General features: G+C 46.2%; 1 protein-coding gene across 2 annotated transcripts in view; it reads left to right on the top strand.

Annotated features, from left to right (window-relative positions):
* The first annotated feature begins 19508 nt into the window (after positions 1–19508).
* Positions 19509–23088, top strand: part of PPEF1 (protein phosphatase with EF-hand domain 1) — a 45050-nt gene continuing 41470 nt past the window's right edge. For both annotated transcript variants that reach the window (XM_065421044.1, XM_065421036.1), the window contains exons 1-2: positions 19509–19560; positions 22777–22904. In XM_065421044.1, coding sequence (XP_065277116.1) covers positions 19509–19560; positions 22777–22904 — 180 coding nt within the window. The remainder of the gene's footprint in view (positions 19561–22776; positions 22905–23088) is intronic.

The raw sequence follows: 23088 nt of genomic DNA, 5'->3' as shown, positions 1-23088 counted from the left end.
CTGCTCAACATTAGTTTAATTTGTCTGTTTTTTAGTTTCCATTTTTAAAAACTTGAATGCAGATTGCTATGTTTGGTATTATCTTGGCAATGTCACGTGATCTTCAGACTTTGATGGATTTCATCGTTCTAGTGTAATTTCACACTGAAAAGTCAGAGGAATACTTTGAATTTTTCTTTAGATTATTATCACAAAAGTATGTACCTTTCAAGTAAAAAGGGAGTTTGTATTAGAGATATGAATGAGTATCTATCATCTCCCTCGGTAGCTGTTTTTGAAAGTGAATTATTGTGTAAGATCATTGTTAGATCTCTTAATCTATATAAAAGCTACATCTTTTCAAGATACAAAAAGCACCAAGTACCTAAGAAACCTATTATGGGACATTATAAGTAAAGTGGGTGTTTCAGGGTTACAAAATTGTACCTTTGGGTCTCTGTCTGTAGTTTGGAGATAATGTTTTGCTTTTTTACTGAAGACGTTCTGATGGCTTACATGTTTTGGCCCAGTTTCTTTTCAATTTCAAAGCCTCACACCCTTGTGACTGAATGCACCCCTGTATTCACATCCATAAGAACTTAAGAACAGCCATACTGGGTGAGACCAAAGGTCCATCTAGCCCAGTATCCAGTCTTCCAACAGTGGCCAATGCCAGGTGCTTCGGAGGGAATGAACAGAACAGGTAATCATCAAGTGATCCATCCCTTGTCACCCATTCCCAGCTCTGGCAAACAGAGGCTAGGGACAACATCCCTGCCCATCCTGGTTAATAGCTATTGATGGACCTATCTTCCATGAAATTATATAGGGGTTTGTTTGTTTTTTAAACCCTGTTACAGTCTTGACTTTCACAGCATCCTCTGGCAAAGAGTTTCCCACATTGACTGTGCATTGTGTGAAGAAATACTTCCATTAGTTTGTTTTAAACCTGCTGCCTATTAAAAATAAAGTCAGAGGTTTTGGTTTCATTGGGGTATGAACCCAGGAGACTCTGCATGTAAAGCAGATGTGATAACCACTACACCCTACACACCATTGTAGTAATCTTTGTACAAAATGTGCCTTTTGAGGTGGTATCTGAAAACTAACAACTCACTGGTCAATAACATCATGCTGAAATGTGTGTAGCATGATTATATGTAAAGTTATAAACATAAGCTGAAATTAGGTCTGAAATGTGTTTTACCAGACATGTCTGGGTAAACCAGTTTCTCAGAGACAAGCTGATCCTAGAATCATAGAATATCAGGGTTGGAAGGGACCTCAGGAGGTCATCTAGTCCAACCCCCTGCTCAAAGCAGGACCAATCCCCAACTAAATCATCCCAGCCAGGGCTTTGTCAAGCCTGACCTTAAAAACCTCTAAGGATGGAGATTCCACCACCTCCCTAGGTAACCCATTCCAGTGCTTCACCACCCTCCTGGTGAAAAAGTTTTTCCTAATATCCAACCTAAACCTTGAAGCCATTACTCCTCGTTCTGTCATCTGCTACCACTGAGAACAGTCTAGATCCATCCTCTTTGGAACCCCCTTTCAGGTAGTTGAAAGCAGCTATCAAATCCCCCCTCATTCTTCTCTTCTGCAGACTAAATAATCCCAGTTCCCTCAGCCTCTCCTCGTAAATCATGTGCTCCAGCCCCCTAATCATTTTTGTTGCCCTTCGCTGGACTCTTTCCAATTTTTCCACATCCTTTTGATACCTCTAGTCAGGTGTCATCAAAGCTGATGGCAATCATCTGTCAAATGGCCATTCTTTGGGAAGCAAGAGGGGCAGGGACAAACTGATCTGCCTTTTAGCAAACAACAGCATGGAACTTCTTTCACCACCAGCCTCCTTGTCTACATCCTCACAGCAGAAATGAACTTTATCTAGGGATAATCCTCGGGAAAATGCATTTCAAGGGAGGACTGGACTATAAAGGGAGAAGCAAAAATAACCCTAGGTATCTCTTCCTATCTCTCTCTCTCTTTTCTTTTTCACCTAAGACAACAAAGGAAGCAGCCATTTGACTCTGGGAGAGATGCTGACCTGAAATTTGGTCAGCCCTGTTGCTGGGGGCATGTGGTAAGAATTTTATCTTGAACCAAGTCTAGTTAGTTAAGCTTTAGCACTAGAAATAGTTTTATCTTTATTTCTCTTGTAACCATTTCTGACTTTAATGCCTTGTACTTGTACTCACTTAAAATCTCTCTCTCTCTTTGTAGTTAAATAAACTTGTTTTATTCTTTAATCAAAACGAATCCGGTGTTGTGGTTAAACTTGGCTGTGTGGTAACTCCATTTAAAGTAGCAAACTGTTGGACATTGACCTCTTACAGGTGCAACGGACCTAAAATATCTGAACTGTCTGGGAAAGGGCTGGACAGTGCAGAACACACATTTTGAGGGAAAATCTGGGACTGGGAGTGTGTTGGGGTCATCCTGCAAGTGGTAACCAATGCGGGTGGAAGCCAGAGTGTGGTTGGAGTGTGCTGGCAGGGGCTGCAGCTATACACAGACACTCAGGGGTTATGACATTCTGGGGTGCAATCTGGACTAGTGGGGGGTTGTCACCACCTGCCCTGCAAGTTGTGGTGCCTCACAATACGTTGCTGCTGTAGCTCCCAACCTGAGCCCCTCACAAACAGCCAAACAACATGCAGGTCCACTCTTCCCTTCTTGTTTTTTTCCCTTTTATTGTATGATTGGATGGCCTCCAAGTGTGCACTGTTAAAAATAATTATTTTCTGAGTTTTGTGGCAAAATGGGATAAGAGGAGGAAGAACTTGGTCAGAGCTCTGAAGGCGCACACTCTCTCTGACTTGTGGTCATAGTCCGTCCCCCAAAAATATCAGTTAAACTGGAGCCTCTCAGAAATAAGCCTGTAACTAAGTTTGACTTATGTTGGTGACACGCATGCATGGTAATCTGTTTAAGAACTTAGTTTTGAAACACTATGTGGAACCAAAAAATGTACATTCATGATGACAGCATGTATGTCCTATTTCAGGTGGATGCAATTGTAAGAGATTACCTAACCTTTGCACTAGCAGCATTTATTGATGGTTGTTCATGTTACACTGACTCTCTCATTTCAGATATAGGTTGTTGCCTACTAGCTGTTTCAAGAATCAGCTCTCAGTATAATTCCTTTCAGTGCCTTAGTGGTGCACGGTATACCTTATGTTCAGCAAAAGAGTATATGCCTGGCCCTGCTCATGGAAGTTGTATGTTCTGCCTGCCATGCGTAAAAGGGGAAGCCACTTTGTTAGGTCATAACTTATGTCGGGGGATTGGAACATAGAGGGGGTTAACTTGGAAACTGCATTCACTTCTGTTTCCTCAAGTTGCATGGTATCATGATCCCGTTTGGTAATTGGAGAGGTGGCGCAGACCATTCCCTTTATCAAATTCCCACTAAGTCTAATCACACCAGATCGCTAAGACAGAGAACAAGGAACTTTTATAAATAGTACCGCGGGGGGATTCTGTGTGACTATGCACCTGCAGAAAATACCCTCCCCCCGCAGAATTCCTGTGCTTCCCTGGAGAAAATGACCGTGAACCAAAGGGAAGCAGTGCAGAGCGGGGGGACGACCATGGGTGCATTGGGGGGGGGGGACTGCCCCCTCAAAACAGAGGTGAGGCATGGGGGGCACACAGGGTTACATGCCGCTGCCCCCCACCATTTCTGCAAGCGCAGAGCTGCCCAGCTGAAGGAGGCTGCGTCTCGGCTCCACTGACTCTGCAGCTGAACGCTGCCTCCTGGGTCCTAGTGCCAGTCGTGCTCCGCTTCTGAGTGCTGGGAGCTTCCTTTTTTCTGTGCAACGGTGAGTGCCCGCGGTGGAGCTGGCAAGGAGGGGGTGGGGAAATGAGGGAAGGGGACCATGGGGGTGAAGAGGCAATGGGGAAGGAAGGGGGTGGAACAGGGTAGAGGGAGGGGAATGTGTGAATCGGGAATGGAGAAGAAAAGGGAATAGGGGAATCATGGGGGGAAGCGGGAGCCCGGCATGCGGCATTCCCTCAGCAGCAGCTGGGGCTCCCCTGTCAAGCAGGCACATCGAACCCTCACCCTGACAAGCCCTACACCCCTACACCTGGACCCCTCCAATGAGCCCCCAACACCCAGACCCCCACCCTCACTGATCCCCAAGCAGCTGCACCTGGACCCCCCCAACCCATCAAAGCCCACTCTCCCCGCACCCAGAGCCCCCCATACCCAGACACCCCTGCTGAGCCCCATATACCACACCTATACCCCCCCTGCTGAGCCCCAGCCACTGTCACCTGGATCCCCTGCAGACTCCCATTGCCCCTTCACCCGACTCCCCACAACGAGCCCCTGTGCACCCAGATCTCCCACTGAGCTGCCTGCATCCAGATTGCCCCACACAGAAACCTCTCACCCCACACCTGGATCCCCCCACACAAAGCTCTTCCACACTTGGATCCTGATGGGCTGAGCCTGCCCACCCACACCTGGTGTACATGACGCAGAGGGGGCAGGGCCCTGGGGTGTTTCTGGGGCAGGCCCAGCCCTTGCACTATGTCAGGGTCAGGTGCAGCCTCACTGCCGAGTCCCTGTACCGGGGGAGGTGAGGGCTTCAGGGTGATCTCCCACCTCAATGCAGCCAGTGGCCTGTCCTCCCCACTGCCATGCTGGAACTACACTTATTTATTGACAAATAAAATTTGCAGAATTTTGCATAATTTTTAATGTTTTGGCACAGAATTTTTAGTATTTTGGTGCAGAATTCCCTCAGGAATAGAATAGAAAGCAGACACACAATGGATGTTTGTGTCCTATGGAAGCTAACAATTAAGGATTTGATCCAACTCCCATTGAAATCAAAGGAAACCTGTCTAAAGACTTCAGTGAAAGTTGGACTAAGCCCTATAACTTCTTATTTTGAAATATTAGACATTGCTCACATGCATGAATATATCACATAGAGTAAATATTTGATAAATAACATATACCACCAGAGTGTAGTGAAAAGAGGTTGTAATGTATTTTTACTTGCATGTATTTTGGAACAGAATGATCATACATAAAGGATTAGATACTGTAACTCTGAGGGAAAGTGTATACTGTCAAAAAAAAAATTTTTTTTTAGGGTGACATAAAATCATCATCTCAGGGTGTGTGTCTGTGTTTATTTATTACCCAAACTTTATTATGACAGGGACAGTAACATAAAACAGATTTAGAAAATAGACGTGTGCGCATAGGACATGAGAAAAGCCACAAGAAATCAGCTCAGTAAATTAAGATGTAAACTAATAAATTTACAATATAATTTGCTTCAGTGTTCTGCCACAAAATAATTTTACACTTTAAAAATATATCTATTCTACCACTAGGATTTCACTTTACGTTGCAGGGTCTTGTACATAGGTCTCAAGCAGGGCTGTCCTTAGGCATATGCAGAATATGCAGCTGTGTCGGGCACCAAATTGCCCCAAATTTCACGGTGCCCTACGCAGCTGCGTGCTTGGTACAGGGCCGCCAGAGGATCCAGGGGGCCTGGGGTCTTCGGCGGAAGAACCCCTCGCCACCGAACTGCCGCCGAAGACCCGGAACGGAAGACGCTCCGGGGGCCTGGGCCCCGCGAGCGTTTTCCGGGGACCCCGGAGCGAGTGAAGGACCCTGCTCCAGGGGCCTCGAAAAACTCTCGTGGGGGCCCCTGCGGGGCCCGGGGCAAATTGCCCCACTTGCTCCCCCCCCCCCCCCCCGGGCGGCCCTGGCTTGGTATGTGGCAGCGACGGTGGCCAGCCCCCCACAGCCAGGGCCGGCTCTAGGTTTTTTGCTGCCCCAAGCAAAAAATATTTTGGCTCCCCCCCCCCTCCCCTGCACCCTCCTGCCGCCCCAGCCCTGGGTCACTGGTAACTCGCTCCCAGGGCGGGTCATTCAGCAGGAATTTTGGATGTGCACAAAACATAGACAGGATTGGTTCCCATATGGTTACAGAACTGCAGTAAAGTGGAACAATTTTCAGCTTGTGTGATTGAAGGCTATCTGGATGCATATTATAAGACTGTCCTACATAAATGAGGAAAAGTTGAGGTGCCTTTATTATTCTTTTGTTCCATTCTTTGTTTCTGTGGGGAATTTGCCAATGCAATATCACTGTCTTCCTTTTAAACAAATGAAACTAAAACTTAAAAATAATAATAATAATTAATAATAAAAAGCAATGGCTGTTGAAAATAGCAATTCCAGTCCTAATAACCACTGGGAAGCATTTCTTGCTCAATTTATTCTACTTTTTCCTATAGCAAGTTACAGTGGATCAGTATATTTGATTTGGGAGAAATGAAGTAACAGCTGCCCAAATTGAGCTTGAGCACTCCTGAATTTTGAGGGTGTTCAAATCTGGAAGGCAGGTGCTGGATTCCCTTTCTGAATATTAGCTAAATCTGGAAAAGAAAAGTCAATTTCTGCTTCCATGGCTCAGAAGTGTAAATCCTCCTATGTGCCTGGTACTGTATCTAAAGCTGCCCAGTCTAGTAGAGCCTCCCCTCCCTTACTTTTCATTTTAAATTCTAGTGGGATCCACGTACCTGCCTTGCTAGGCTTCAGATAGAGAGGTGCAATGTCCATTTAGTCCACCCAATTCTTTCTTTGGGGGAGAGCCCAGGGCTGGGGCGGCAGGAGGTGCGGGTGCGGGGGGGGGGGAAGAGCCCAGGCTGGGGCGGCAGGAGGTGCAGGTGGGGGCAGCAGGGAGTGCGGGTACGGGGGGGGAGAAGAGCCCAGGGCTGGGGTGGCAAAAGATGCGGGTGGGGGGAGAGCCCAGGGCTGGGGCGGCAGGAGATGCGGGTGGGGGCCAGAGCTGGGGCGCAGGGGGTGCGGGTGCAGGGGGGGGGAGAAGAGCCCAGGGCTGGGGTGGCAGGAGATGTGGGTGGGGGGAAGAGCCCAGGGCTGGGGTGGCAGGAGGTGCGGGGGGGGGGGGGAAGAAGAGCCCAGGGCTGGGGTGGCAGGAGATGTGGGTGGGGGGAAGAGCCCAGGGCTGGGGTGGCAGGAGGTGCGGGGGGGGGGGGAAGAAGAGCCCAGGGCTGGGGTGGCAGGAGATGCGGGTGGGGGGGAGAGCCCAGGGCTGGGGCAGCAGGGGGTGCGGGTGGGGGCCAGGGCTGGGGCAGCAGGGGGTGTGGGCGGGGGAGAGTCCAGGGCTGGGGCAACACGGGGGTGCGGGGGGGGGAGCCCAGGGCTGAGGTGGGGGACGGCAAAAAACCTAGAGCTGGCTCTGTTCCTACCATTTACAGCAAGCTGCAGCATGAGGTTTCAGTTCTACACTCCTTCCCCCTCCCTTTCCTGTTAATTGCGGCCAAGGGAATGCTGGGAAATGTAGTTCTTTCCCTGCTCCAGGGTTGGCTCTATAGGCAGGGAGCTAACCAAGGAACTACAGCTCCCAGGGCTCCCTGTTGGTTCTCAGCTCTCATGCTGGATTCTTGCGCCCCTGCAAATTTGCCGCCCCAAGCACCTGCTTGCTTTGCTGGTGCCTAGAGCCGGCCCTGCCCACAGCTCCTGCTCCGCAGCCCAGACCCTCTGCGGGGGGGAGCAGGTGCTCAGGCTGCGTAGGGCACCGTAATTGATAGGGACGGGCTGGTCTCAAGAGGTGACTTGTTACAGTGTACAAGAAACTTCCTGGGGAGAAAATACCAAGGGAAGTAGTGGATTCTCCATTCTCAGATCAAGACTGGTTGCCTTTCTGGAAGATATGCTTTAGCCAAACACAAGTTATTGGGCTCAATACAGGGATAACTAGATGAAATACTATGGCCTATGTCATACAGGAGGTCAGACTAGATCAGGGATCGGCAACCTTTGGCACGCGGCTCGCCAGGGTAAGCACCCTGGCGGGCTGGGCTGGTTTGTTTACCTGCTGTGTCCACAGGTTCGGCCAATCACAGCTCCCAGTGGCCGCGGTTTGCTGCTCCAGGCCAATGGGGACGGCGGGAAGCGGTGGCCAGCACATCCCTCGGCCCCCGCCACTTCCAGCAGCCCCTATTGGCCTGGGACGGCGAACCACGGCCAGTTGGAGCCGTGATCGGCCGAACCTGCAGACGCGGCAGGTAAACAAACCAGCCCGGCCCACCAGGGTGCTTACCCTGGCAAGGTGCGTGCCAAAGGTTGCTGACCCCTGATGATCTAATGGTCCCTTATGGCCTTAAACTCTGTGAATCTACAGATTGACTAAAAAACTAAATCAACTGATGAAACCGTAGGCACATTTTGATTTATAAACCTAGTTTAATTTAGAGTTTTTGGGGCCTGATCGTGAATTCCTTTTTCAGACAAAAGTCTTACTGAAATCAAAGGGAGTTTTGAGAGAGAGGAAGGAGATCAAGATTGAGCTCAGTAAAGCCATGGCTTTAAGAAAGACAGATTTTATTTTATTTTTTTTAGACTTGGGGGAAAAACAGCCCTGAGAGAAATTTTAAGTAGGCAGAAGGTTGCTATCCAAATTGAAATTTGTTTAGGACCTTGGGTTTGAACACTGCTGCTCTTAGGAAAAAGTGTCATATAGGTCTTTAATGACCACAAGTGGCCAGGACCTTGGTTTTGCATCTCATCTGAAAAGATTTTAATAGTGTTTTGTGTAAAATCTTTAAAAGTTCTTACTACCATTTGGTTCCCTTTTTAAAAAAATAAATAAATAGTTTAGATTCCTGAGCAGTGGCATGAACAAATTTTCGGTATTGGGAAAGGTGCTGTTGATGATTATTTTTCTTACCCAGGAGAGTGAGGAAGTACTGTACATATCTTGCTTTACCCTGTGGGACTAGCCGAGAGTTTTGAGAGGGGGTTGGGTGAACTTTTTGGCCCGAGGGCCACCTCTGGGTATGGAAATTGTATGGCGTGCCATGAATGCTCATGAAATTGGGGGTTGGGGTGCTGGAGGGGGTGAGGGCTCCGGCTGGGGGTGTGGGCTCTGGGGTGAGGCTGAGGATGAGGGGTTGGGGGTGCAGAAGGGTGCTCCAGGCTGGGACCAAGTGGTTTGGAGAGTGGGAGGGGGGATCAGGGGTGGTGCAGGGGGTTGGGGCACAGGAGGGGGTCAGGGGTGTAGGCTTTGGGGGGTGCTTACCTCAAGCAGCTCCCAGAAGCAGCGGCATGTCCCCGCTCCAGCTCCTATGTGGAGGCACAGCCAGGCAGCTCTGTGCACTGCCATGTCCGCAGGCGCCATCTCTGTAGCTCCCATAGGCCGTGGTTTCCGGCCAATGGGAGCTGCCGGGGTGGCACTTGAGGCAGGGGCAGCATGTGGAGCCTCGTGGCTGCCCCTATGCATAGGAGCAGAAGCGGGAACATGCTGCTGCTTCTGGGAGCCTCGCAGAGCAGGGCGAGCCCTGGACCCCACTCCCTGGCGGGAGCTCGAGGGCCAAATTAAAACATCTGGAGGGCCGGATGCGGCCCCTGGGCCGTAGTTTTCCCACCCCTGCCCTAGATATATGAAGTTTGTTAATAGGTCTGGGTATGTGTGGATTAGGCTCATTAGCCCAAAGCCTGTATTAAATTGTGCTAGGACACTCCAGCATCAGAGATGTGATATTCACTGAGTAATATTCACTCCCTGCTTTTAGCAGCATGTAAAGCTCTGATGTCCTCAAGTCGTGACACTATGCTATGGTTAAACAAAAGCAGAATAATTTTCAATTCATAAAGAATCATGGCATGCAAATTGCATTGTGCTTAGGATCTGAATTAGCCCCCACAGAAGAAGCATTTCTAGAGCATGTTCCAAATCGTGTGTAACATGACACAAGGGAGAGCAGAATATAGATCATTGAGCCTAATTCAGTCTTCAATTACTCCAAATTTATACCAGTGTAACTTCACTGAAGTCAGTCTGGATTTACACCAATGTACATGTAAGTCAGATCATGGCTTACATAGGAAAACCTGTGTAGGGGCCAAGAAACCTGCAGAGTTTCCTCTGAATTCCTTATCCAGACCAGGGAGGAGGGTTTGACACCCTTCTCTGGAAGCAGCAGGGGATTTGGCCTCCTGAGATCCTGGCAGACCTTGAGGATCTACCAAATGCAGTGTGCTCCCTCCTAGCCTCCTACAATTCTCTAGACTGAAAGGGCTTCTTTTGGTGCAGCTGTTTCTGGAATCCCCCAGCACACCTTCGCAGTTCCCACACTCTTTAAAGGTGGATTTTGCAGCCAAGATTTGCTCAGCTCAGGAGTTAATAAACCTGAGGCTGTTAATAAAGCCTCAGCTTGTAATAAGTTCATGTATAATGGGGGATGATATGTCCTACCATGCCCCCACTTGCCCCACATGTGCATCTCTGACCCTATGGAGTATCTGACTCCCCACTCTCTGCCTGGGTTGGGGAAACCATGCACTGGTCCACTCTAAGCAGTGCATGTATTTAGCTTACTGAATGTATTTAGTTTATAGGCATTTCTATGAAGTTCCTCAACATAGTCGTTGAGTGCCTCACAACAACAAAGTGGAATTGTTTTCTAAAATATTCCAGCACTAACTGATAGACACAATGCTATACTGCTAAATGCAGTTAGCAGTCTGTGTTTCTAGCTGGGATCTTACATTGGAGGACCTAAGCTCCCTGTTATATTTTGTGTACTAGAGCTGTTCAGATGCAAATTGTTGTTTCATAGTCACTGTGCAATGGCTGTTCTTGAAAGTGATCATGTGACTTCAGATTTGAAGCAGATAACTTCGGCACATCCTTTCTCTGTTTGAGATTCAGGGAGCATAGTGACATACAGCTCCAGCAACAGCATCCACACAGTTTAGCTCTGTGTCTGCAGCCCTGTGATCCCATAATAAGCTGGAAGATGGAAAGCAGCTCTTTGGGTTATTGTATTCTTTTTTGAAGCGGGGCTTAAAAGATTTCCTCACAGGAAGCTGTGTAAGTGCAAGGAGGGCACCAGTATTGCAGTCTGTGAGCCTCAGAGCCCTAGAGAGAACCAGAGTACCTATTCTCCTTCAGATCTGCACCCCTGTCATGTCGTCTGGTTCCAAAAAGAGACTGCTTTTTTATTCTCCTAAAGACACTTTTGTGGAAGCCCTCTGCATTGCAGCAGCAGAAGAAAACAGGTAATTTCTTTGGGGGGGGGGAGGGGTTAAGATCCCTTTTAATTCACTTTAAAAAAAGGCAAATTAACTGCATCAGAGCTTTGTGCAGCGAATGACAGGATGTGTATGGTAATATAGATTATTTTGCTTACTGCTGTGATAAAAATCAGAATGGTTCACCTTAAAAAGTTTTAAATTGATTGGACCAGCTATCCAGAAGTTCTGAGTAGATGAAAACAGAGTGCTTTGTGATTTGAAGTTTTGGAACATATTACACTTTCCACGATCCATAGGAATTTGGAGTTGACTTTATTGGCTTTCAGATAGCTTACTACATCTGTTCCCTATTGATTCCTGGCCTGGTCTTTGAGAGGCATCACCCATAGCAATGCACAGAAATAGTTGAGTCAATTCAATATTGACCCTAGCTTCCTATCCCTAAATAGGCTCAAGAAATTAACTGGCTGTTACATGCAATATTTATTTTATTTATAATATATTGAAACAGAAAGTATTTGATTTCTTCCCTTCACATATATAGTCACTGCAAATCACTTAAATAGAGATGCTAGTCATGCCTTGTGTAGTAGGCCTTATCAGATAAAGAATCAATAGATAAAAAATGTATTGCTCTTCATAAGCTATTGTTTACATCCTCTTCTTCTTAACTTAAAAGTTATCTTTCTCAGGTACATCACTGCTGATTTTAAGGATATAATCTTATAAGGTTCTGAGCACCTTCAACTTCCATTAAACCAAAGGGAATTTGAGTGTGTTTAACAACATGCAGCCATAAATGACTTATTGCAGGTTTTCTTCAATCTCGATTATAGATAGGGCCCTACCAAATTCAAGACAATGAAAAACGTGTCACGGACCGGGAAATCTGGTCTCCCCCTGTGAAATCTGGTCTTTTGTGTGCTTTTACCCTGTACTATACAGATTTCACAGGGAAAGCAGGGTTTCTCAAATTGGCTGCCCTGACCCAAAAGGGAGTTTCAGGGGGGTTTCAAGGTTATTTTAGGGGGGGTCACGGTATTGCCACCCTTACTTCTGCGCTGCCTTCAGAGCTGGGCAGTCAGAGAGCACCAGCTGTTGGCTAGGCACCCAGCTCTGAAGGCAGCACTCTGCCAGCAGCACCGCAGAAGTAAGGGTGGCAGTACCTCAACCCCCCCTACAATAACCTTGTGACCTCCCCCCCCCAAAAAAATCCTTTTTGGGTCAGGACCCCTACAGTTACAACACCATGAAATTTCAGGATTAAATAGCTGAAATCATGAAATTTACTATTTTTAAAATCCTATGACTGTGAAATTGATCAAAATGGACCGTGAATCAGGTAGGGCCCTAATTATAGTATTCTTCTCTTAAACTATGGCAATATGTTTAGGTTTCTCCCAGGGCAATAGCATCTATAGTGGACACATGAGAGGTTTCTCTTATGAATATCCCCTCACCCAGTGCATTTTCTTAACTATTTTTAAAAGTCCTGTTTAAAAAATGTTAAATGCTTTTTAAAATTACTTGTTCATAACAAATGGATTACATACGTACACTGTGCAAGAGATGGGTCCTGGAGCCTGAAGTTTGGATCCAGATGCTCCTGAAGTTCATAGTTGGTCTAATCCCAGGTTTTGGCACTGCATACCTACCACTAGACAAAATCTTAGCCACTGACTAGTATAGTGGATGCAAATACTATACAAAACAATAAAAACAGGTAATGTTACAGAGCCAGAAAGCTTAATCAGAGTTACATAGAAAAAATTGAGTAAATTAACGCTGTGCAACACAAACGATTATAGTGATGATTTTCTTTCAGTGAACCACTAGGATTTCATTTTATTCCAACTCTAAAGAAAAATAAAATAAAATTGCTCCTAATTTCACCACGTCTATCCCACCAGGCTCCAGGAAATATTACTTAGTAGTATGGTTTGGTAATAAACAATATGTCAATAAACAATATCATTCTACAAGGGTCTCAACAAGAGGTGTTGTACTGCACAGAAGTGCCACAGGGTTGGACGTGGTATAATTTCCTTGATAAACAGGTATTTTTCAGGGGTTAAGGTACAACAGTGATGAGGGCCATATACTGTAAGTACCTAGACAGATGATATCCTGAATCTCCATTGTCTTATTTAGCCTCTCTTAGAACAGATTTCAGGAAAGGTTTCCAGATATTATAAATTTTATCCTATCAAGATCAACCCTATCATTTATGTGTACACTAGTCCTCAATTCCATGGAAAAAAAACTAACTGAGGTAGTCTTCCACAAGCACTGGTGGAATGTGACAAGCACTGGTGGAATGTTTAATAAATCAAAATATAAGCAGTGAGCAGGTGCCAAAGCCAGACCTCTAATGAGAAATGTACACCCTCAGATGCTCCTAGAAAATCCATCTCCCTCTCATAATTCATCAAACCACAAATGTTTTTCTAACAAATGTTATTGAAGGTCATCATAAAAGCCCTGTAATAGAAATACAGATAGGAATGGGAGAGAGAGAATAGAGAACTTGCACAATGGGAAATGTCCACTGAAACCACCTGCAGGGGAAGGACAATGTAGCATAAGTTAAGCTGCATCCCAGCAGGGATCCTGTCCTGAAAAAAAACGAATACAACTCTTCAATCTTCATTTATGAAAGTGAGGAAGAAACAGAAGGAACACGCAGAGCAACAGTGATAGGCAGTGCTTAATTTGTAATGAAAGGTGCCCAGGCTCAAGCAATTAGTGCTGGGGATCAAGCAATTTTTTTTTAATTTTCATAACTGACACATCAAGTCCAGAGGTGCTGGGGCTATGAACTGCCAAGCCCAGAAGTGCCGGGGCTCAGCCCTGGCAAAAATTAAGCCCTGGTGATAGGGGAAGAATGAGAGGTAAGAGGCTAGTGGCTTTCATTTGTATGGCCATTGGACCCTCAGGCCTGCTCTGTCTTATATCTGACAGCCCATGGGCTCATCGGCTTATAGCATAACTAATACAGTGCTGCGAATATATGCTGTGTTTTACAAAACAGGTGCACTCCCTGCCCTAAAAGCCTTGCCATCTAATTTCATTAAAAGTCAAATGCGTTTTCAAATGCGTCCACTAGTTTGGGTGCTTCAATTTTGGTGTATACACTACAAGGGTATGCCAGTTACCAGCCTTCCTCCACAAAGCAAACTGCATTTATTCTTAGGGTAAAACAATTACAGAGACAACATAAAAAAACAATAAAAGAACCTATTTGCATGTTAGATGCTTACTAGAGGCCACACCAACTCCAACATAGGACTTCGGTAGGTGTCAGTCTTTCCACATCCCGACTGGACAGTTCAGCTGTTACACTCTAGGCCTGAGCTCTATAAAGAATCTCCAGGCTCTGGGAACAGGTAATCACCTAGTGCAGGGGTAGGCAATCTATGGCACACATGCCAAAGGCGGCACGTGAGCTGATTTTCAGTGGCACTCACACTGCCCAGGGTCCTGGCCACCGGTCCGGGGGGCTCTACATTTTAATTTAATTTTAAATAAAGCTTCTAAAACATTTTAAAAACCTTATTTACTTTACATACAACAATAGTTTAGTTATATATTATAGACTTATAGAAAGAGACTTTATAAAAATGTTAACATGTATTACCGGCACGTGAAAACTTAAATTAGAGTGAATAAATGAAGACTCGGCACATCACTTCTGAAAGGTTGCCGACCCTTGACTTAGTCAGTGGCCCTTTTCTCAGGATGAAGCTTCAAAAGTCTGGGGTTTTGCATAACTGGGGTTGTGCATTTTGCATTAACTGCTCCCCAGAGATTCCCCAGGAAACCTGCTTACCCTTATTGTCCCAAAAGTTGTTCTATTATCTGCCTTATGGAAGCATGTTTTCTTTAAAAACAGCAGCTAGAATGCTAACTACCCTGTGTCCTGCTTTTTCATATGATTTACTGGTATCCTAGAAACTTCTTTTGAAACACCAGGAAAGCCCTAGTTTTTCATTTCATCAGTCAAATTGTTAGGGTTTTATTTTGCTTTTTGTTTTTTGTTGTTTGTTTAAGACACATTGCTACACTGGGTAATATTTGCTCAGTATTTATCAGGAGTAAATAGTACAGTGGAACTCCTTTTCTGTTCTAAATAGGTTGCTACTTCATCACCATGGTATCTGAGCACCTTCCAGTGGCCTGTTAAGTGTTGTGACTAACGTGTCATATGTGACTTGTTCTCTCTCATTTTTTCCCCCGGGGGATAACTATATGTACAGTGTTGGTAAGATTTTGTGTTTTGGGGATTTTTTTTTTAATGTACTCACTGGTTTGTGGTTAGTAGAGAAGGCAGATCAAGTGCCAGGTGCACTTCTTTGGAGCGGAAGGTGGTGAGGTTTATGATAATCCTTAGTTCCTAGGGGAGCTTGCTCCCAGGGGAGTTTCAGACTGGTCTCAAAGAAAGTTGTCTCCTGCACAAACTTACTTTACCCTTATTGTAGAGTGTTCCATTGTGCTAGAGGAGTGGAGTTGTTGACCAGTCTTAATTTTGGAACATTAGGCGATCTTCTAGATACCCTGGGCCCAGGTCATTGAGCACCTTGAAAATAAGGATCGAAACCTTGAACTTGACTTGATATTCTATGGGAATCCACAGTAGAGAGTGGAGCACAGATTAGATGTGCTCACGGTAGCCTTTGTTGCTGAGAAGTGCTGCAGTGTTTTGTATTAGCTGGGGTTTTGTAAGTGATGAAGGATTCATTCCCTGGAATATTGCACTGTGTAGTCCAGTCAAGAGGAGACAAAGGTGTGAATAACCCTAGGCCAGATCATTCTTCACCAAGATGGGATGGAGTCTCCTAGCCAACTAGAGATGATGGGAAGCATTACTTGGGGATGTTGCTATGTGAGAGCTTAGCATCAGCAAGGAATCCAGAAGCACTCCTAAACTACACACTGAATTCGCTGATTGTGGAAGTGTACCTTCAAACAATGGAGACTGCACTCTAGCGGCAAACTCTTCAGAATGCTTTCCTCTGCCCACCCATGTCTTGCTTGGGTTCAGCTTCCATCAGCTGTTCTTCATCCATGAGCAGGGCCGATGAGGGGGGGGGAAGCCGGTACAAATTACCGGGGTCCGGAAGGGGGCCCGGGGTCCGGCTTCCCTCCCCTCTCATCGCTTTACCGGGGCCCAGTGGTCTGGAAGGGGGCCCAGGGCCCGGCTTCCCCCCCCCCTCTCGTCGGCCCTGTTTAGCCGGTCCGCCCTTACTGGGGGGCCCGAAAAATTTTTTTTCACCGGGGCCCGAACCCGCTCTCGGCGGCCCTGTCCATGAGCTGATATCAAAGCACTAAGCCAGGTTGGTGGTAGTGGTACAATCGTATGTGGTGAAGAATAAGTAGAGCTGTGTTAATCTGCATATTGGTGGCATTTGAGTCCAAGTGGTCTTTCCAGTTCACCAAGCAGCTTCAGGTAAACATTGACTAGGACTAGAGAGAGAGAATTGATCCTTGTGGAACTCCACAAAAGAGGACCCTAGGGGTTCAGGTGCAGTTTTCCATTGCTATACTTTGGGTGCATCTCTACAAGGAGAACATAAACCATTTTAGTACATTTCTCTGGACTCTTGTTACTTCTCTCAGCAGAGGCAGGAGTATCTAATGGTTGAAAGATTTGAATGTTGCAGAGACATCCAGGAGGATGAGAATGGATGTCACCACCCACTGGCAGCAGATGATCATCTAAAAGGTTTTCCCTTCCATGCCCTGGCCTGAGTCCAGATTCTGCTGGGTCTAGAATATTGGATTCAAGTAGATAAGCTTGCAGTTGGCCTTTGACTAGCTTCTCTGAGCTTGCTCAGGAACAGGTTTGACACTGGTGTTTCCAGGGTGGGTTGCTTCAGAATCATTCAGATTTTTGCATGTTTGAAGGAGGAAGAGATGGTTCCTTTCCTGAAGATGGCATTGGCTATTTCAGTCAGGAGTGGCAACAGTTGCTCATGCCTGTCTTACACTAGTCAGGAAGGGCATAAGTTGATTCACAGGTCTTGGGTCAAGACTCTTTAGGGTGTCTAGTACTTCTCAGTGAGTGAATGTACTGCACTCTTGGAGTGCAGGTGGGCTGTTCGGTGGCAAAGCGGGTCCATGCTGTTTGAGAAACCGTCCTGAATGTGCTTGTGCATGAACTTTTCAGCAAAATAGAATGATGGTTCTTCACAGTGCTTGGTGCTCAGCTTGGATGCAGGGTGTAGGCATTCATAATGGATGAAGCAGCTCCTTCAGGTTGGATTTGGCAGCTTCCGTGGAGGCTGGTAGGAAGACCAGGACCAGGATCAGTGTAGGTTTGGAAGAATTCTGTGTTTCAGCCTTCATTTTCCATCATTGGTGCTCAAGTTTCTGCCTCTCTCTCTTTCATCTGGCACAGAGGTGTCTGAAAACCAAGGAGGCAATGGGGAGGAATGGGCCATTTGGGGGAGACTATGTCAGTGTTTGAGGCTAGTATACAATGATGATGATTCACGGATCCTTAACAACTTGTCCTGTGGGTGGAATGCTGCACTCCTTTAGCAGTTTGATGGAGTCGAAGAGCCTTGATGGTTGAATCAGGGTTGTATGGGTCTTTCTTGATACGTGGGAGCCGGGAGAGCTCTGATTAGTTCCTTAGTGAGATGATGGTCTGTCCAAGATGAAGGCTGGGTTATGATGTCCTCGATATTGACATCTAATTCTAAAACCAGGACCTAAGTGTGATTGACTGTGCCAGTTGGACCCATAATGGCCTGTGAACATCCTAGGGAGGCAAGTTAGGAGATGGTGTTCAGTGCAGTGAACACTGCGTAGAGCAAAGAGAGAAGCTGAATGAGTGCAGACATTAAAGCTGTTGTTTTCCTCAAAGTGAATGTTAACATCACTTGTTCAGTGTTTCACGATAAACACATCCAGAACACTGGAGTTACTAGAAAAAACCCTCCTCTCTGTGAAGTATGCTCTATGTCATTGACTTCAGAAGCTGGGCAGTCGCAAGACCGGCGTAGATTTTTAAAGCATACTTTTGTCTTTTGTAGGAGTATTTCGGGACTACAAAAAATGTTGCAACAGCAGTGTCCTAGTTTATGGTCTTGCAAATACAGTAACTTTATAGACTGCATTAGTTAGTATAACATTTTTGCCTTTATCTGCCTCTTCATGCCTTTTATCTCATTTATCATAACAGTAAAATAGACGCAAAAGAGCACTACTCAAGCATTTGTTCTATTATTTATGTAGTCACATTTAGGTTGGCTGGAGAGAGTGTTTTGCTTTTTGTTTTGAAACCTTTTGAAAGGATATTAAATATAATGTACACAATAATTTAGCCGTGCAGTCTGTGCTACAGACTCATACATAACCGTAGGAAAGAGAAGTAAAAGTATGATCAGATAAGGTGTTCAGGCTAAAATAAACCCCAGCAATCGTAAAGCTCTATAGAATTGTGTAGCACTCCAAAAATTTCACCAAATTTATTTTACAGTGAAATTCACTAATTTGAAGTCAGTGACTAGGAGACATGTGGTAGATTTGTGAATGATGTGAATTAGTGAGTGGATGAACAAACACAAAGAAAAACTCAGAAGACTGCATTATAAAAAGTACTTTGTTCATTTATTTGACAAAATTAGTTTAGTTTTGTTATCATGACTCATAGTAAATGTGCTGTAGTACATTTAGTAAAAATAAGTGAATTCTTATTATGAGACACCTCACTACAGCATTGTATCTGCTACTTAAACTTTGCAAGGGGTCACCTTGTATTGTGTTCAAGTGAATTTGAGATTTGATATTAACTAAGTGTACATTAAAGAGCTTCTTCTGTACTCAGAAGAACTGGTAAACAGCATTATGATGTGATGAGAGACTAAGTGCAGTGTACTGGTAAATGGTAGGGTGAGTCATCTTAAAATTTATTTTGTTGGTTTAATAGTTGCAGTATCATTTCCATTTAATTTTAAATTCTTTAAGTTCTGATGCACTACTTTTCAAATCACAATAACAAAAGTAATTTCTCTGTAGTTTCCTGTCACTGGTAATAAAGCTTTCAATAGCTCACTGGTACATATTGCTTTTCAGCCAGTATGTAGCATTTTATTCAGAAGAGGAAACTTTATTCATAGATGTTCATCTGACCCTAATGCAGGCAACAGCAATGGGAGGCTACTGCTGCTGAGTTCTGGAAAATAACCCTACATTGTTTGTTAGGTTCAGTTTCCACATCACATGACATACAGTATTTCATAACGAGCTTTAATGATCTCTGCTGAGTTGCACGGTAGATTCTATGCTATTAACCACTTTCTTTTTTATTACCTCCCCTACTCCTCTTCCTCATTAGAGCTAATAACAGGAGTGAATCAGCTTGGGGTGGTTCATTGCATCATAAGTGGAACATAAAGGAAATGCTTGTAACACGGTTGGATGAGAAAAACCCATTGCCTATGAAGAGAAATTAAATTGATAGACAGTCTGTACTAGAGCCATGGGATGTGGCACTTCTGTGACTGGGAGTCGGGCAAAAAAGTCAGAGAGAGGTAGGTGCTGTGCCTGTGTCATTTGTTAGCCTTGTTATCCTCTGTTAACAATGAAAGAGAATTAAAGCGTTGCACTCCCCCCCCCCCATCCTGTTTTCAAGTAGTAGCTTAGATTAAATTCTGTTTTAAATGCTCTCTTTTAGAGGATGTCTGACTTTTAAATATTGGTTAAGGCAGAATGACTCTATTACTTAAAAAGAAACTGAAATCAAACAGAGCTACCTCAGTGATGGTCAGATTCAATAATTGCACTACAGAATGATTAGTCTGCAAAACAGTGTTTTGTTTAATTTCTTGCTTAATGTCAGTTAGTCTGTTGGTTTACAAATCTCTTCAGTACTTGGGTAAAAATTCTGTTAAAAGTTAATGCCGGCATTTTCCTTGTTCAAAAATAGGTCACACAGTGGTATATGCCAGTGGTGTTTAGCATAGAGCTAGAATGTGCCTAGCCTTTGCACAGTGCTCCTGGGGATGGCTCGATTTCCCCTTCACATGCCTTGCACAAGCTTTATTATTATTTGCATTATAATAGTGCTTAAAGACTCAATCAGGAAGCAAAGCTTCATGGTGCTTGGTGCTGTAGATACCCATAGTAAGAAACAGTCCCTACCCTGAAGAGCTTGTAGTCTGCAAAACAGAATAAGTGGGAGGAGGGGGGGATTTTCTGCTCATTTTACAGTTGAGGAACAGGGTCACAGATTTTAAATGACATGCTCTCCCTCTTTTGCTCACTAGTTTAATACCCTGCACTGAATACTTGTAACACTCAGGGTATGTCTACACTGCCGCGCTAGTTCGGCGGCTGGGGATCGAAGTTCCGGGTTCGATTTATCGCGTCTGGTGTGGACACGATAAATCGAACCAGGAAGTGCTCGCCGTCGACTGCGGTACTCCAGCTAGACGAGAGGAGTACCGCGGAGTCGACGGGGGAGCCTGCCTGCCGCGTGTGGACCGCGTCTGAACTGCGGTAAGTTCGAAGTAAGGTATGTCGAATTCAGCTACGTTATTCACGTAGCTGAATTTGCGTACCTTACTTCGACTTGGGGGGTAAGTGTAGACCATCAGTGTCTGGTGCTGAATGGGATTAGCCCATTAGTAATAGGGTTACATTTTAACCAGAACTTAAAGTAACATTATCTTTAACCATTACCTAGGCAATAAGCTCTCAACAGGACTGCCTTTTGTATTTGTACAGTGGCTAAAGGGATCATGGTCCATGACTGGGACTTCTAGGTGTTATGGTAATACAAATAATTATAACTACTTGATGCAGTCCCTTTAATGATCAGGGGTGGGGATGGGGAGAGGAGAATGGGAAAAGCTATTGATTGTGTAGACATCCCTCAGTTAGGTATGTGGAAAAAGTCACTGCCCAACCAACATAGCTATGCCGGCAAAAGTCCTAGGCTATGGCTACACTACAGAGCTTACGTCAGCGCAGCGGCATCAGGGCAGCTGAACCGCTGCTAGTGCAGATGGTCTAAGCTGGTGGGAGACAGCTCTCCCTTTGACTTCATTTCTCCAGCCCCCACAAGTGGCCCTAGCTATGTCAGCATGAGAAGCTCTCCTGCCGACAGGGCACTAGCCACACCGGCGCTTAGGTCAGTGTAACTTACGTCACTCAGGGCGGCGGCTTATTCACACCTCTGAGCGACACAATTTATACCAACCTAAGCTGCAGTGTGTACATAGCCCTAGTGTAGATGCGGTTATTCCAGCAAAAAAGTCATTTTGCTGGTCTATCTTATTTTGTTCAGGGAACTGGTATAAACTATACTGGCAAAAGGACTCTTATGTGTCTCCACTAGTACCCCTGGGGGAATTCTGTGCTATTGCACAGTGCAGATTTTTTCAGAAATTAATGTTTTTTGTGCAGAATTTCCTTTCTCCCACAAAAATGGGCTGCAGTGGGCTGCCGCTAGCGGCCGCTGGACCCTGCTGAGCCCAACTCGCACATAGAAGACACTGCCGGGGAGGAGGGGAAGGAGGAGGAGGAGCTGGAGGGTTTCCAGCAGCTGCAGCTCCTCGCACGCCCTGAGGGAAGGAGAGGGCGATGTGCCAGACATGCCAACCCCATGGAAAAAATGCAGAAATTGGGCTTGTTTTTTGGCTTAATTGGCTTGTGAGTTGCTTGTTGGCTAGTTTTTGAATTGTAGCTTGTTGCTTGTTTGGCTTGTTGCTTCTTTTTTTTTTATTGGCTCCCGGCAAGCAGGTGGAAGGGGGGGCAAGAGGGAGAGAGAGTCAGGGGTGCACAGCGGGCCCACCACAGTCCCAGACTGCACGCCGGGGGGATCTAGGCACATAGAGTGTTGGGGTTCTTAGGGATTGGCTTGTTTTGGCCTTGTTTTGAAATAGGGTTGGCTTGATTTTTGGCTTACTGTGAAAGTCGGGGGCTTATTTACCGCCTGAAAGTTGGCAACTGTGCAGTGCGCAGGAAACTCCACCATGCAAGCCTGGGACTGAGCATCAGGCTGTTCTCCCTCTGGATCCCTGGGCTCTGGGGGATAGAAGGCCAGGTATCTGGGCTGGTGGTGGGGGCATGACTGGGCTCTGGGGGAGAGGGGTGCGGGTATCTGGGCTGCAGGGGACTCCACAGCTGGGCTCTGGGGGAGAGGGGTGCGGGTATCTGGGCTGCAGGGGACCCCACAGCTGGGCTCTGGGGGAGAGGGGTGCGGGTATCTGGGCTGCAGGGGACCGCACAGCTGGGCTCTGGGAGAGAGGGGTGCGGGTATCTGGGCTGCAGGGGACCCCACAGCTGGACTTTGGGGGAGAGGGGTGCGGGTATCTGGGCTGCAGGGGACCCCACAGCTGGACTCTGGGGGAGAAGGGTGCGGGTATCTGGGCTGCAGGGGACCCCACAGCTGGACTCTGGGGGAGAAGGGTGCGGGTATCTGGGCTGCAGGGGACCCCACAGCTGGGCTCTGGGGGAGAGAGGTGCGGGTATCTGGGCTGCAGGGGACCCCACAGCTGGGCTCTGGGGGAGAGGGGTGCGGGTATCTGGGCTGCAGGGGACCCCACAGCTGGACTCTGGGGGAGAGGGGTGCGGGTATCTGGGCTGCAGGGGACCCCACAGCTGGACTCTGGGGGAGAGGGGTGTGGATATCTGGACGGGGCTATGGGGAGGAGGGAGTGTGGAAACTTAACGCCTTTCTGTTTTCACAGTAGCTGCACAGTAACTTCGTTTCATTGTATTTTTGTGGCTTTGTATTTTGGCAGCAATTAAAGCAGCTATCCTCATTCAGAGGTGGTATCGGTGTTACATGGCCCGGCTGGAGATGAGGCGGCAGTATGCTCTTAGCATCTTTCAGTCAATTGAATATGCTGAAGAACAAGCTCAGCTACAGGTCTGTACTCCTGGGTTGTTATGGTGAAACATGAAGGCCACACTGTCCAGAAATGTATCCCTAAGCTGCACAAACAAAATAGATAACTGCATGTGTGGATTGCAACTTCCGAGTTGCGTGCCACTTGAATTTTTTGTGTATCCAATTTCCTGATTTACTTAAAAATAGGAATGTGGAAATTGCC

This window comes from Emys orbicularis, chromosome 1 (assembly GCF_028017835.1).
Source record: "Emys orbicularis isolate rEmyOrb1 chromosome 1, rEmyOrb1.hap1, whole genome shotgun sequence".
Classification (NCBI taxonomy): domain Eukaryota; kingdom Metazoa; phylum Chordata; order Testudines; family Emydidae; genus Emys; species Emys orbicularis.
The sequence above is the reverse complement of the archived record's forward strand: the minus strand, read 5'-3'. Positions and strand labels throughout refer to the sequence as shown.